General features: G+C 46.8%; 1 protein-coding gene across 1 annotated transcript in view; it reads left to right on the top strand.

The window, feature by feature from the left end:
• LOC129813291 (polypeptide N-acetylgalactosaminyltransferase 16-like) overlaps positions 1 to 17382 on the top strand; it is a 64302-nt gene that overhangs the window by 29614 nt on the left and 17306 nt on the right. Inside the window, exons 6-8 of the mRNA XM_055865624.1 lie at positions 1469 to 1590; positions 4428 to 4515; positions 4768 to 4852. Coding sequence (XP_055721599.1) covers positions 1469 to 1590; positions 4428 to 4515; positions 4768 to 4852 — 295 coding nt within the window. The remainder of the gene's footprint in view (positions 1 to 1468; positions 1591 to 4427; positions 4516 to 4767; positions 4853 to 17382) is intronic.

The raw sequence follows: 17382 nt of genomic DNA, 5'->3' as shown, positions 1-17382 counted from the left end.
AATAAAAGTTTTTGGTGACAGTCAGCTTTGAAATCACCATATTTAGCATGCTGATTTGCATAACAAACAGAGTACTAGGTTAATGAATTCAGGCGGAAACTAGCAAGGAAAGTTAGCCTACAATTAAAGCTGGAAGCTACCGGTTTTGTCTAGGATCTGTGTCTGTCTGCTCTGCCATTGTGTAGGTCTATCTAGCTAGCTACAGAGCCATTCATTTAGCGAGTTCGGACAACTTTTAGATTTTTTTTATGTTGTGCTAAACATTCCGTTACGTGCCATTTGTTTAAATATTCCCCATGTAATGTTATTGGGAGCTAACATGGCTAACCATGGAATGTTGTAACAAAGATTTGTTTAACCAAGATAGACCACAGCCTGTCGTTTCCAACGGGAACAAATGAGTCATAGTGGGAAGAACAAGCAATGAGGGACCTAGCGAGATCCTATTGGCGTGTACTAGCGTTACATTTGCATATTTCCGTTAGGGAACGCCTACTCTGTGAAGTGGGCGTGTGCAATAACTCAATTAGCCTTTGCACTCCTAAACAACACCATTTTTAAAACATTTGGCAAAGGGTAAAGTCTACAAAACTTTGTCCGCTCTGTTAGGTACAGATTCTAGTTTTATATTTTTTATAATATATATTTTTTGACCCCTTTTTCTCCCCAATTTTGTGGTATCCAATTGGTAGTTACAGTCTTGTCTCATCGCTGCAACTCCCGTACGGACTCGGGAGAGGCGAAGGTCGAGAGCCATGCGTCCTCCGAAACCCAACCAAGCCGCACTGCTTCTTCACACACTGCCCCGGAAGCCAGCCGCACCAACGTGTCGGAAGAAACACCGTACACCTGGCGACCGTGTCAGCGTACTTGCACCCGACCCGTCACAGGAGTCGCTAGAGCATGATGGAACAAGGACATCCCGGGCCAGTCAAACCTTCCTCTAACCCAAACGACGCCGGGCCAATTGTGAGTCGCCTCATGGGTCTCCCGGTCAGGGCCGGCTGCGACACACCCGGATCTAGTTCCCATGCACTGCAGTGCCTTAGACCGCTGCGCCACTCGGGAGGACACAGATTCTAGTTTTGGGAACAGAAAACTGAATTGAGATCAAATGTTTTCATCGCTGAGATAATGTGCAGAATGTCGGCCCTAAATCCATCTACTCCCACTGCCTGCTACTGGGCTTCCTACTCACTACCATATTTGGTAGTGGGTGGAAACACCATGCGGATGCTTCACATTTATACGTCCGGTGAAATATCTGGTATCATTATTCTATCTGTGGTTGTAGTGTCGTGTTAATGCATCGTAATGCAGAAACCTCAACGTCCCGACTCTCTAGGTACAGTTATCCCCAAGCCTTTAGGAAGCAGCAACTAGACACCTTCGATGTTCTCTATCAGTAGCCACTGCAGAGATCTGGCTGTTTTCTCAGGCTCATACTGTACTCTTTTCCGTGTCCTAGGACTGATCCGGTCCCGGGTACGAGGGGCAGACTCGGCGTCCGGCACAATCCTGACCTTCCTGGACAGCCACTGTGAGGTCAACACTGACTGGCTACAGCCCATGATCCAGAGGGTCAAAGAGGTACGCACACACTCACTCACTCACTCACTCACGCACTCACGCACTCACGCACTCACGCACTCACGCACTCACGCACTCACGCACTCACGCACTCACTCACTCACTCACTCGCATGCACAGCCAAACACACACACACTCTGCCTGGCTCCAGCCCGTGATACAGATGTTGCTTGATGACTCACACTCATCTGTCATTCACTACAGACTTTAGTCTTAATCGCTCCCGAGTGGCGCAGCGGTCGAAGGCACTGCACCTCAGTGCTAGAGGCGTCACTACAGACACCCTGGTTCAGCGGTCTAAGGCGCCACTACAGACACCCTGGTTCGTATCCAGGCTGTATCACAACCGGCCGTGATTGGGAGTCCCATAGGGCGGTGCGCAATTGTCCCAGCATCATCTGGGTTTGGCCGGTGTAGGCCGTCATTGTAAATAAGAATTTGTTCTTACCCGACTTGCCTAGTTAAATAAAGGTTAAATAAAAATAAATAAAAACTGTTGCCACAAAGTTGGAAGCACATAATCGTCTAGAATGTCATTGTATGCTGTAGCGTTAAGATATCCCGTCACTGGAACTAAGGGGCCCGAACCATGAAAAACAGCCCCAGACCATTATTCCTCCTCCACCAAACTTTACAGTTGGCACTATGCATTGGGGCAGGTAGCGTTCTCCTGGCATCCGCCAAACCCAGATTTGTCCGTCAGACTGCCAGATAGTGAAGCGTGATTCATCACTACAGAGAACGCGTTTCCACTGCTCCATAGTCTAATGGCGGCGAGCTATACACCCCTCCAGCTGACGCTTGGCATTGCGCATGGTGATCTTAGGCTTGTGTGCGGCTGGTTCAATCAATCAATCAAATGTATTCATATAGCCCTTCGTACATCAGCTGATATCTCGAAGTGCTGTACCGAAACCCAGCCTAAAACCCCAAACAGCAAGCAATGCAGGTGTAGAAGCATGGTGGCTAGGAAAAACTCCCTAGAAAGGCCAGAACCTAGGAAGAAACCTAGAGAGGAACCAGGCTATGAGGGGTGGCCAGTCCTCTTCTGGCTCTGCCAGATGGAGATTATAACAGAACATGGCCAAGATGTTCAAATGTTCATAGATGACCAAACTACAACTCCCTACTACATCACACAGTTCAGTCTGGATCTGATTTATCTCTAGAGAAACTACAACTCCCTACTACATCACACAGTTCACACTGGATCTGATTTATCTCTAGAGAAACTACAACTCCCTACTACATCACACAGTTCAGGCTGGGTCTGATTTATCTCTAGAGAAACTACAACTCCCTACTACATCACACAGTTCAGACTGGATCTGATTTATCTCCAGAGAAACTACAACTCCCTACTACATCACACAGTTCAGACTGGATCTGATTTATCTCTAGAGAAACTACAACTCCCTACTACATCACACAGTTCAGTCTGGATCTGATTTATCTCTAGAGAAACTACAACTCCCTACTACATCACACAGTTCAGACTGGATCTGATTTATCTCCAGAGAAACTACAACTCCCTACTACATCACACAGTTCAGTGTGGGTCTGATTTATCTCTAGAGAAACTACAACTCCCTACTACATCGCACAGTTCAGACTGGATCTGATTTATCTCTAGAGAAACTACAACTCCCTACTACATCACACAGTTCAGACTGGATCTGATTTATCTCTAGAGAAACTACAACTCCCTACTACATCACACAGTTCAGACTGGCTCTGATTTATCTCTAGAGAAACTACAACTCCCTACTACATCACACAGTTCAGTCTGGGTCTGATTTATCTCTAGAGAAACTACAACTCCCTACTACATCACACAGTTCAGACTGGATCTGATTTATCTCCAGAGAAACTACAACTCCCTACTACATCACACAGTTCAGACTGGATCTGATTTATCTCTAGAGAAACTACAACTCCCTACTACATCACACAGTTCAGGCTGGCTCTGATTTATCTCTAGAGAAACTACAACTCCCTACTACATCACACAGTTCAGGCTGGGTCTGATTTATCTCCAGAGAAACTACAACTCCCTACTACATCACACAGTTCAGGCTGGGTCTGATTTATCTCTAGAGAAACTACAGTGAGCTCACAGAAGAAAGAAAAAAACAAAATGGAGTTGAAATAATTTAACGAACTTCGGTCAATTAGTTGTTCAAAAACCAAAATAACAAAATGTTGGTTAATCGCTCAACATTAACGTCAACATTCAAAGAACCAGGACTGTAATTAGAAACAGTCGCTATGACTGTCCCTTTTTGTAAAGCTAACACACACACACACACACACACACACACACACACACACACACACACACACACACACACACCATCAGCACCACTCTAACGTGCTGTTACTGCTGAGGCTAGGGGGTTCCATTGTCATCATGCGATTTTAACCGGGGAATGAGCGGGGCAACGGTCACTAATATCACAGTTGGTGAAAAATGACATGACGCTCGCTCGATGATGTCATCCGTGTCACTGAATGTAATTGGACACATTTATCTTCTTCGTGACGACAAAAACAGAGAGGAGGCTGGTGAGGGGAGGACGGCTCATAGTGATGGCTGGAACGGAGTCACGGAAACCATGGAAACACACGTGTTTTGATGTATTTGATACCGTTCCACCTATTCCCGCTCCAGACATTAACACGAGCCCGTCCTCCCCTAATTAAGGTATCACCAACCTCCTGTGGTAGAAACACCGTGTTTTCACGTAATTATTGTTGATGCTGGAGATGTGTGTGTGTGTGTGTGTGTGTGTGTGTGTGTGTGTGTGTGTGTGTGTGTGTGTGTGTCCTCTCCCCAGGACCGTACCCGGGTGGTCAGCCCCATCATCGATGTCATCAGCCTGGATAACTTTGCCTACTTGGCAGCTTCAGCTGACTTGAGGGGAGGTCAGTAGGATTACTGTATGAGAACACGCACGCGCACACGAACGCACGCAGGCCCATACACACACACACACGCACATGTTTGTTTTACTATCCTTGTGGGGACCAAACAATTGATTCCCATTCAACATCCTATTTTCCATAACCCCATACCCCTAAACCTAACCCTGAACCCTAATTGTAACCCTCAACTTAAGCATAAACTATCAATTTTCCTTGTGGGAATGCCCCCCCCCCCCTCTCTCTGTCTCTCAGGGTTTGACTGGAGTCTACACTTTAAATGGGAGCAGATTCCCATCGAACAGAAGATGTCCAGGAGTGACCCCACACTGCCTATCAGGTAGCTAGTTATGTTGATGTGGTCCCCACACTGCCTATCAGGTAGCTAGTTATGTTGATGTGGTCCCCACACTGCCTATCAGGTAGCTAGTTATGTTGATGTGGTCCCCACACTGCCTATCAGGTAGCTACAGTAGTTATGTTGATGTGGTCCCCACACTGCCTATCAGGTAGCTAGTTATGTTGATGTGGTCCCCACACTGCCTATCAGGTAGCTACAGTAGTTATGTTGATGTGGTCTCCACACTGCCTATCAGGTAGCTAGTTATGTTGATGTGGTCCCCACACTGCCTATCAGGTAGCTACAGTAGTTATGTTGATGTGGTCCCCACACTGCCTATCAGGTAGCTAGTTATGTTGATGTGGTCTCCACACTGCCTATCATGTAGCTACAGTAGTTATGTTGATGTGGTCTCCACACTGCCTATCAGGTAGCTACAGTAGTTATGTTGATGTGGTCTCCACACTGCCTATCAGGTAGCTAGTTATGTTGATGTGGTCTCCACACTGCCTATCAGGTAGCTAGTTATGTTGATGTGGTCCCCACACTGCCTATCAGGTAGCTAGTTATGTTGATGTGGTCTCCACACTGCCTATCAGGTAGCTACAGTAGTTATGTTGATGTGGTCTCCACACTGCCTATCAGGTAGCTACAGTAGTTATGTTGATGTGGTCTCCACACTGCCTATCAGGTAGCTAGTTATGTTGATGTGGTCCCCACACTGCCTATCAGGTAGTTATGTTGATGTGGTCTCCACACTGCCTATCAGGTAGCTAGTTATGTTGATGTGGTCTCCACACTGCCTATCAGGTAGCTAGTTATGTTGATGTGGTCTCCACACTGCCTATCAGGTAGCTACAGTAGTTATGTTGATGTGGTCTCCACACTGCCTATCAGGTAGCTACAGTAGTTATGTTGATGTGGTCCCCACACTGCCTATCAGGTAGCTACAGTAGTTATGTTGATGTGGTCCCCACACTGCCTATCAGGTAGCTAGTTATGTTGATGTGGTCCTCACACTGTCTATCAGGTAGCTAGTTATGTTGATGTGGTCTCCACACTGCCTATCAGGTAGCTAGTTATGTTGATGTGGTCTCCACACTGCCTATCAGGTAGCTAGTTATGTTGATGTGGTCTCCACACTGTCTATCAGGTAGCTAGTTATGTTGATGTGGTCTCCACACTGCCTGTCAGGTAGCTACAGTAGTTATGTTGATGTGGTCCCCACACTGCCTATCAGGTAGCTACAGTAGTTATGTTGATGTGGTCCCCACACTGTCTATCAGGTAGCTACAGTAGTTATGTTGATGTGGTCCCCACGCTGTCTATCAGGTAGCTACAGTAGTTATGTTGATGTGGTCTCCACAATGTCTATCAGGTAGCTACAGTAGTTATGTTGATGTGGGTCTCCACACTGTCTATCAGGTAGCTACAGTAGTTATGTTGATGTGGTCTCCACACTGCCTATCAGGTAGCTAGTTATGTTGATGTGGTCCCCACACTGTCTATCAGGTAGCTACAGTAGTTATGTTGATGTGGTCTCCACACTGCCTATCAGGTAGCTAGTTATGTTGATGTGGTCCCCACACTGTCTATCAGGTAGCTAGTTATGTTGATGTGGTCTCCACACTGCCTATCAGGTAGCTACAGTAGTTATGTTGATGTGGTCTCCACACTGCCTATCAGGTAGCTACAGTAGTTATGTTTATGTGGTCCCCACACTGTCTATCAGGTAGCTAGTTATGTTGATGTGGTCCCCACACTGCCTATCAGGTAGCTAGTTATGTTGATGTGGTCCCCACACTGCCTATCAGGTAGCTACAGTAGTTATGTTGATGTGGTCCCCACACTGCCTATCAGGTAGCTACAGTAGTTATGTTGATGTGGTCCCCACACTGTCTATCAGGTAGCTACAGTAGTTATGTTGATGTGGTCTCCACACTGCCTATCAGGTAGCTACAGTAGTTATGTTGATGTGGTCTCCACACTGCCTATCAGGTAGCTAGTTATGTTGATGTGGTCCCCACACTGCCTATCAGGTAGCTAGATATGTTGATGTGGTCCCCACACTGCCTATCAGGTAGCTACAGTAGTTATGTTGATGTGGTCCCCACACTGCCTATCAGGTAGCTACAGTAGTTATGTTGATGTGGTCTCCACACTGCCTATCAGGTAGCTACAGTAGTTATGTTGATGTGGTCTCCACACTGCCTATCAGGTAGCTAGTTATGTTGATGTGGTCTCCACACTGCCTATCAGGTAGCTAGTTATGTTGATGTGGTCTCCACACTGCCTATCAGGTAGCTAGTTATGTTGATGTGGTCCCCACACTGCCTATCAGGTAGCTAGTTATGTTGATGTGGTCTCCACACTGCCTATCAGGTAGGTAGTTATGTTGATGTGGTCTCCACACTGCCTATCAGGTAGCTACAGTAGTTATGTTGATGTGGTCCCCACACTGCCTATCAGGTAGCTACAGTAGTTATGTTGATGTGGTCCCCACACTGCCTATCAGGTAGCTACAGTAGTTATGTTGATGTGGTCCCCACACTGCCTATCAGGTAGCTACAGTAGTTATGTTGATGTGGTCTCCACACTGCCTATCAGGTAGCTAGTTATGTTGATGTGGTCTCCACACTGCCTATCAGGTAGCTACAGTAGTTATGTTGATGTGGTCCCCACACTTTCTATCAGGTAGCTACAGTAGTTATGTTGATGTGGTCCCCACACTGCCTATCAGGTAGCTAGTTATGTTGATGTGGTCCCCACACTGCCTATCAGGTAGCTAGTTATGTTGATGTGGTCCCCACACTGCCTATCAGGTAGCTACAGTAGTTATGTTGATGTGGTCTCCACACTGCCTATCGGGTAGCTAGTTGTGTTGATGTGGTCCCCACACTGCCTATCAGGTAGCTAGTTATGTTGATGTGGTCCCCACACTGCCTATCAAGTAGCTACAGTAGTTATGTTGATGTGGTCCCCACACTGCCTATCAGGTAGCTAGTTATGTTGATTTGGTCTCCACACTGCCTATCAGGTAGCTACAGTAGTTATGTTGATGTGGTCTCCACACTGCCTATCAGGTAGCTACAGTAGTTATGTTGATGTGGTCCCCACACTGCCTATCAGGTAGCTACAGTAGTTATGTTGATGTGGTCCCCACACTGTCTATCAGGTAGCTAGTTATGTTGATGTGGTCCCCACACTGCCTATCAGGTAGCTACAGTAGTTATGTTGATGTGGTCCCCACACTGCCTATCAGGTAGCTACAGTAGTTATGTTGATGTGGTCTCCACACTGCCTATCAGGTAGCTACAGTAGTTATGTTGATGTGGTCCCCACACTGCCTATCAGGTAGCTAGTTATGTTGATGTGGTCTCCACACTGCCTATCAGGTAGCTAGTTATGTTGATATGGTCCCCACACTGCCTATCAGGTAGCTACAGTAGTTATGTTGATGTGGTCTCCACACTGCCTATCGGGTAGCTAGTTGTGTTGATGTGGTCCCCACACTGCCTATCAGGTAGCTAGTTATGTTGATGTGGTCCCCACACTGCCTATCAAGTAGCTACAGTAGTTATGTTGATGTGGTCCCCACACTGCCTATCAGGTAGCTAGTTATGTTGATTTGGTCTCCACACTGCCTATCAGGTAGCTACAGTAGTTATGTTGATGTGGTCTCCACACTGCCTATCAGGTAGCTACAGTAGTTATGTTGATGTGGTCCCCACACTGCCTATCAGGTAGCTACAGTAGTTATGTTGATGTGGTCCCCACACTGTCTATCAGGTAGCTAGTTATGTTGATGTGGTCCCCACACTGCCTATCAGGTAGCTACAGTAGTTATGTTGATGTGGTCCCCACACTGCCTATCAGGTAGCTACAGTAGTTATGTTGATGTGGTCTCCACACTGCCTATCAGGTAGCTACAGTAGTTATGTTGATGTGGTCTCCACACTGCCTATCAGGTAGCTACAGTAGTTATGTTGATGTGGTCCCCACACTGCCTATCAGGTAGCTAGTTATGTTGATGTGGTCCCCACACTGCCTATCAGGTAGCTAGTTATGTTGATGTGGTCTCCACACTGCCTATCAGGTAGCTAGTTATGTTGATGTGGTCTCCACACTGCCTATCAGGTAGCTAGTTATGTTGATGTGGTCTCCACACTGTCTATCAGGTAGCTAGTTATGTTGATGTGGTCTCCACACTGCCTGTCAGGTAGCTACAGTAGTTATGTTGATGTGGTCCCCACACTGCCTATCAGGTAGCTACAGTAGTTATGTTGATGTGGTCCCCACACTGTCTATCAGGTAGCTACAGTAGTTATGTTGATGTGGTCCCCACGCTGTCTATCAGGTAGCTACAGTAGTTATGTTGATGTGGTCTCCACGCTGTCTATCAGGTAGCTACAGTAGTTATGTTGATGTGGTCTCCACACTGTCTATCAGGTAGCTACAGTAGTTATGTTGATGTGGTCCCCACACTGCCTATCAGGTAGCTAGTTATGTTGATGTGGTCTCCACACTGCCTATCAGGTAGCTACAGTAGTTATGTTGATGTGGTCCCCACACTGCCTATCAGGTAGCTAGTTATGTTGATGTGGTCTCCACACTGCCTATCAGGTAGCTACAGTAGTTATGTTGATGTGGTCCCCACACTGCCTATCAGGTAGCTACAGTAGTTATGTTGATGTGGTCTCCACACTGTCTATCAGGTAGCTACAGTAGTTATGTTGATGTGGTCTCCACACTGCCTATCAGGTGGCTAGTTATGTTGATGTGGTCTCCACACTGCCTATCAGGTAGCTACAGTAGTTATGTTGATGTGGTCCCCACACTGCCTATCAGGTAGCTAGTTATGTTGATGTGGTCTCCACACTGCCTATCAGGTAGCTACAGTAGTTATGTTGATGTGGTCCCCACACTGCCTATCAGGTAGCTAGTTATGTTGATGTGGTCTCCACACTGCCTATCAGGTAGCTACAGTAGTTATGTTGATGTGGTCCCCACACTGCCTATCAGGTAGCTACAGTAGTTATGTTGATGTGGTCTCCACACTGTCTATCAGGTAGCTACAGTAGTTATGTTGATGTGGTCTCCACACTGCCTATCAGGTAGCTAGTTATGTTGATGTGGTCCCCACACTGTCTATCAGGTAGCTAGTTATGTTGATGTGGTCCCCACACTGCCTATCAGGTAGCTACAGTAGTTATGTTGATGTGGTCCCCACACTGTCTATCAGGTAGCTAGTTATGTTGATGTAGTCCCCACACTGCCTATCATGTAGCTACAGTAGTTATGTTGACGTGGTCCCCACACTGTCTATCAGGTAGCTACAGTAGTTATGTTGATGTGGTCTCCACACTGCCTATCAGGTAGCTAGTTATGTTGATGTGGTCCCCACACTGTCTATCAGGTAGCTACAGTAGTTATGTTGATGTGGTCTCCACACTGCCTATCAGGTAGCTAGTTATGTTGATGTGGTCCCCACACTGCCTATCAGGTAGCTAGTTATGTTGATGTGGTCCCCACACTGCCTATCAGGTAGCTACAGTAGTTATGTTGATGTGGTCCCCACACTGCCTATCAGGTAGCTACAGTAGTTATGTTGATGTGGTCCCCACACTGTCTATCAGGTAGCTACAGTAGTTATGTTGATGTGGTCTCCACACTGCCTATCAGGTAGCTACAGTAGTTATGTTGATGTGGTCTCCACACTGCCTATCAGGTAGCTAGTTATGTTGATGTGGTCCCCACACTGCCTATCAGGTAGCTAGATATGTTGATGTGGTCCCCACACTGCCTATCAGGTAGCTACAGTAGTTATGTTGATGTGGTCCCCACACTGCCTATCAGGTAGCTACAGTAGTTATGTTGATGTGGTCTCCACACTGCCTATCAGGTAGCTACAGTAGTTATGTTGATGTGGTCTCCACACTGCCTATCAGGTAGCTAGTTATGTTGATGTGGTCTCCACACTGCCTATCAGGTAGCTAGTTATGTTGATGTGGTCCCCACACTGCCTATCAGGTAGCTAGTTATGTTGATGTGGTCTCCACACTGCCTATCAGGTAGCTAGTTATGTTGATGTGGTCTCCACACTGCCTATCAGGTAGCTACAGTAGTTATGTTGATGTGGTCCCCACACTGCCTATCAGGTAGCTACAGTAGTTATGTTGATGTGGTCCCCACACTGCCTATCAGGTAGCTACAGTAGTTATGTTGATGTGGTCCCCACACTGCCTATCAGGTAGCTACAGTAGTTATGTTGATGTGGTCTCCACACTGCCTATCAGGTAGCTAGTTATGTTGATGTGGTCCCCACACTGCCTATCAGGTAGCTAGTTATGTTGATGTGGTCCCCACACTGCCTATCAGGTAGCTACAGTAGTTATGTTGATGTGGTCTCCACACTGCCTATCGGGTAGCTAGTTGTGTTGATGTGGTCCCCACACTGCCTATCAGGTAGCTAGTTATGTTGATGTGGTCCCCACACTGCCTATCAAGTAGCTACAGTAGTTATGTTGATGTGGTCCCCACACTGCCTATCAGGTAGCTAGTTATGTTGATTTGGTCTCCACACTGCCTATCAGGTAGCTACAGTAGTTATGTTGATGTGGTCTCCACACTGCCTATCAGGTAGCTACAGTAGTTATGTTGATGTGGTCCCCACACTGCCTATCAGGTAGCTACAGTAGTTATGTTGATGTGGTCCCCACACTGTCTATCAGGTAGCTAGTTATGTTGATGTGGTCCCCACACTGCCTATCAGGTAGCTACAGTAGTTATGTTGATGTGGTCCCCACACTGCCTATCAGGTAGCTACAGTAGTTATGTTGATGTGGTCTCCACACTGCCTATCAGGTAGCTACAGTAGTTATGTTGATGTGGTCTCCACACTGCCTATCAGGTAGCTACAGTAGTTATGTTGATGTGGTCCCCACACTGCCTATCAGGTAGCTACAGTAGTTATGTTGATGTGGTCCCCACACTGCCTATCATGTAGCTAGTTATTTTGATGTGGTCTCCACACTGCCTATCAGGTAGCTACAGTAGTTATGTTGATGTGGTCCCCACACTGTCTATCAGGTAGCTAGTTATGTTGATGTGGTCCCCACACTGCCTATCAGGTAGCTACAGTAGTTATGTTGATGTGGTCTCCACACTGCCTATCAGGTAGCTACAGTAGTTATGTTGATGTGGTCCCCACACTGCCTATCAGGTAGCTACAGTAGTTATGTTGATGTGGTCTCCACACTGCCTATCAGGTAGATAAAGTAGTTATGTTGATGTGGTCCCCACACTGCCTATCAGGTAGCTACAGTAGTTATGTTGATGTGGTCCCCACACTGCCTATCAGGTAGCTAGTTATGTTGATGTGGTCCCCACACTGCCTATCAGGTAGCTACAGTAGTTAGGTTGATGTGGTCCCCACACTGTCTATCAGGTAGCTAGTTATGTTGATGTGGTCTCCACACTGCCTATCAGGTAGCTAGTTATGTTGATGTGGTCCCCACACTGTCTATCAGGTAGCTAGTTATGTTGATGTGGTCTCCACACTGCCTATCAGGTAGCTAGTTATGTTGATGTGGTCTCCACACTGCCCATCAGGTAGCTACAGTAGTTATGTTTATGTGGTCCCCACACTGTCTATCAGGTAGCTAGTTATGTTGATGTGGTCCCCATACTGCCTATCAGGTAGCTAGTTATGTTGATGTGGTCCCCACACTGCCTATCAGGTAGCTACAGTAGTTATGTTGATGTGGTCCCCACACTGCCTATCAGGTAGCTACAGTAGTTATGTTGATGTGGTCCCCACACTGCCTATCAGGTAGCTAGTTATGTTGATGTGGTCTCCACACTGCCTATCAGGTAGCTAGTTATGTTGATGTGATCTCCACACTGCCTATCAGGTAGCTACAGTAGTTATGTTGATGTGGTCCCCACACTGCCTATCAGGTAGCTACAGTAGTTATGTTGATGTGGTCCCCACACTGTCTATCAGGTAGCTAGTTATGTTGATGTGGTCTCCACACTGCCTATCAGGTAGCTAGTTATGTTGATGTGGTCTCCACACTGCCTATCAGGTAGCTACAGTAGTTATGTTGATGTGGTCCCCACACTGCCTATCAGGTAGCTAGTTATGTTGATGTGGTCCCCACGCTGTCTATCAGGTAGCTACAGTAGTTATGTTGATGTGGTCCCCACACTGCCTATCAGGTAGCTAGTTATGTTGATGTAGTCCCCACACTGCCTATCAGGTAGCTACTGTAGTTATGTTGATGTGGTCTCCAAACTGTCTATCAGGTAGCTACAGTAGTTATGTTGATGTGGTCTCCACACTGCCTATCAGGTAGCTAGTTATGTTGATGTGGTCTCCACACTGCCTATCAGGTAGCTAGTTATGTTGATGTGGTCCCCACACTGTCTATCAGGTAGCTAGTTATGTTGATGTGGTCCCCACCCTGCCTATCAGGTAGCTACAGTAGTTATGTTGATGTGGTCCCCACACTGCCTATCAGGTAGCTAGTTATGTTGATGTGGTCCCCACACTGCCTATCAGGTAGCTACAGTAGTTATGTTGATGTGGTCTCCACACTGCCTATCAGGTAGCTACAGTAGTTATGTTGATGTGGTCCCCACACTGCCTATCAGGTAGCTAGTTATGTTGATGTGGTCTCCACACTGCCTATCAGGTAGCTACAGTAGTTATGTTGATGTGGTCCCCACACTGCCTATCAGGTAGCTAGTTATGTTGATGTGGTCTCCACACTGCCTATCATGTAGCTACAGTAGTTATGTTGATGTGGTCCCCACACTGTCTATCAGGTAGCTACAGTAGTTATATTGATGTGGTCTCCACACTGTCTATCAGGTAGCTACAGTAGTTATGTTGATGTGGTCTCCACACTGCCTATCAGGTAGCTACAGTAGTTATGTTGATGTGGTCCCCACACTGCCTATCAGGTAGCTACAGTAGTTATGTTGATGTGGTCCCCACACTGCCTATCAGGTAGCTACAGTAGTTATGTTGATGTGGTCTCCACACTGCCTATCAGGTAGCTACAGTAGTTATGCTGATGTGGTCCCCACACTGCCTATCAGGTAGCTACAGTAGTTATGTTGATGTGGTCCCCACACTGCCTATCAGGTAGCTACAGTAGTTATGTTGATGTGGTCTCCACACTGTCTATCAGGTAGCTAGTTATGTTGATGTGGTCTCCACACAGCCTGTCAGGTAGCTAGTTATGTTGATGTGGTCCCCACACTGCCTATCAGGTAGCTAGTTATGTTGATGTGGTCCCCACACTGCCTATCAGGTAGCTACAGTAGTTATGTTGATGTGGTCCCCACACTGCCTATCAGGTAGCTACAGTAGTTATGTTGATGTGGTCCCCACACTGCCTATCAGGTAGCTACAGTAGTTATGTTGATGTGGTCTCCACACTGTCTATCAGGTAGCTAGTTATGTTGATGTGGTCTCCACACTGCCTATCAGGTAGCTAGGTATGTTGATGTGGTCCCCACACTGTCTATCAGGTAGCTAGTTATGTTGATGTGGTCCCCACACTGCCTATCAGGTAGCTAGTTATGTTGATGTGGTCCCCACACTGCCTATCAGGTAGCTAGTTATGTTGATGTGGTCCCCACACTGTCTATCAGGTAGCTAGTTATGTTGATGTGGTCCCCACACTGCCTATCAGGTAGCTTGTTATGTTGATGTGGTCCCCACACTGCCTATCAGGTAGCTACAGTAGTTATGTTGATGTGGTCCCCACACTGCCTATCAGGTAGCTAGTTATGTTGATGTGGTCCCCACACTGCCTATCAGGTAGCTAGTTATGTTGATGTGGTCTCCACACTGCCGATCAGGTAGCTACAGTAGTTATGTTGATCTGGTCTCCACACTGTCTATCAGGTAGCTAGTTATGTTGATGTGGTCCCCACACTGCCTATCAGGTAGCTAGTTATGTTGATGTGGTCTCCACACTGCCTATCAGGTAGCTAGTTATGTTGATGTGGTCCCCACACTGTCTATCAGGTAGCTAGTTATTTTGATGTGGTCTCCACACTGCCTATCAGGTAGCTAGTTATGTTGATGTGGTCCCCACCCTGCCTATCAGGTAGCTACAGTAGTTATGTTGATGTGGTCCCCACACTGCCTATCAGGTAGCTAGTTATGTTGATGTGGTCCCCACACTGCCTATCAGGTAGCTAGTTATGTTGATGTGGTCCCCACACTGCCTATCAGGTAGCTAGTTATGTTGATGTGGTCTCCACACTGCCTATCAGGTAGCTACAGTAGTTATGTTGATGTGGTCCCCACACTGCCTATCAGGTATCTACAGTAGTTATGTTGATGTGGTCCCCACACTGCCTATCAGGTAGCTAGTTATGTTGATGTGGTCCCCACACTGCCTATCAGGTAACTACAGTAGTTATGTTGATGTGGTCCCCACACGGTCTATCAGGTAGCTAGTTATGTTGATGTGGTCCCCACACTGCCTATCAGGTAGCTACAGTAGTTATGTTGATGTGGTCCCCACACTGCCTATCAGGTAGCTAGTTATGTTGATGTGGTCTCCACACTGCCTATCAGGTAGCTACAGTAGTTATGTTGATGTGGTCTCCACACTGCCTATCAGGTAGCTACAGTAGTTATGTTGATGTGGTCCCCACACTGCCTATCAGGTAGCTAGTTATGTTGATGTGGTCCCCACACTGTCTATCAGGTAGCTAGTTATGTTGATGTGGTCCCCACACTGCCTATCAGGTAGCTACAGTAGTTATGTTGATGTGGTCCCCACACTGCCTATCAGGTAGCTAGTTATGTTGATGTGGTCCCCACTCTGCATATCAGGTAGCTACAGTAGTTATGTTGATGTGGTCCCCACACTGCCTATCAGGTAGCTAGTTATGTTGATGTGGTCCCCACACTGCCTATCAGGTAGCTACAGTAGTTATGTTGATGTGGTCCCCACACTGCCTATCAGGTAGCTAGTTATGTTGATGTGGTCCCCACACTGCCTATCAGGTAGCTACAGTAGTTATGTTGATGTGGTCTCCACACTGCCTATCAGGTAGCTAGTTATGTTGATGTGGTCCCCACACTGTCTATCAGGTAGCTAGTTATGTTGATGTGGTCCCCACACTGCTTTTTCAGGTAGCTAGTTATGTTGATGTGGTCCCCACACTGCCTATCAGGTAGCTACAGTAGTTATGTTGATGTGGTCCCCACACTGCCTATCAGGTAGCTACAGTAGTTATGTTGATGTGGTCCCCACACTGCCTATCAGGTAGCTAGTTATGTTGATGTGGTCCCCACACTGCATATCAGGTAGCTACAGTAGTTATGTTGATGTGGTCCCCACACTGCCTATCAGGTAGCTAGTTATGTTGATGTGGTCCCCACACTGCCTATCAGGTATCTACAGTAGTTATGTTGATGTGGTCCCCACACTGCCTATCAGGTAGCTAGTTATGTTGATGTGGTCCCCACACTGCCTATCAGGTAGCTACAGTAGTTATATTGATGTGGTCTCCACACTGCCTATCAGGTAGCTAGTTATGTTGATGTGGTCCCCACGCTGTCTATCAGGTAGCTAGTTATGTTGATGTGGTCCCCACACTGTCTGTCAGGTAGCTAGTTATGTTGATGTGGTCCCCACACTGCCTATCAGGTAGCTACAGTAGTTATGTTGATGTGGTCCCCACACTGCCTATCAGGTAGCTACAGTAGTTATGTTGATGTGGTCCCCACACTGCCTATCAGGTAGCTAGTTATGTTGATGTGGTCCCCACACTGCCTATCAGGTAGCTACAGTAGTTATGTTGATGTGGTCCCCACACTGCCTATCAGGTAGCTAGTTATGTTGATGTGGTCCCCACACTGCATATCAGGTAGCTACAGTAGTTATGTTGATGTGGTCCCCACACTGCCTATCAGGTAGCTAGTTATGTTGATGTGGTCCCCACACTGCCTATCAGGTAGCTACAGTAGTTATGTTGATGTGGTCCCCACACTGCCTATCAGGTAGCTAGTTATGTTGATGTGGTCCCCACACTGCCTATCAGGTAGCTACAGTAGTTATGTTGATGTGGTCTCCACACTGCCTATCAGGTAGCTAGTTATGTTGATGTGGTCCCCACACTGTCTATCAGGTAGCTAGTTATGTTGATGTGGTCCCCACACTGCCTATCAGGTAGCTAGTTATGTTGATGTGGTCCCCACACTGTCTATCAGGTAGCTAGTTATGTTGATGTGGTCCCCACACTGCCTATCAGGTAGCTACAGTAGTTATGTTGATGTGGTCCCCACACTGCCTATCAGGTAGCTACAGTAGTTATGTTGATGTGGTCCCCACACTGCCTATCAGTTAGCTAGTTATGTTGATGTGGTCCCCACACTGCATATCAGGTAGCTACAGTAGTTATGTTGATGTGGTCCCCACACTGCCTATCAGGTAGCTAGTTATGTTGATGTGGTCCCCACACTGCCTATCAGGTAGCTACAGTAGTTATGTTGATGT

Source organism: Salvelinus fontinalis, chromosome 16 (genome assembly GCF_029448725.1).
Source record: "Salvelinus fontinalis isolate EN_2023a chromosome 16, ASM2944872v1, whole genome shotgun sequence".
In the NCBI taxonomy this organism is placed as follows: Eukaryota; Metazoa; Chordata; class Actinopteri; order Salmoniformes; family Salmonidae; genus Salvelinus; species Salvelinus fontinalis.
The sequence above is the reverse complement of the archived record's forward strand: the minus strand, read 5'-3'. Positions and strand labels throughout refer to the sequence as shown.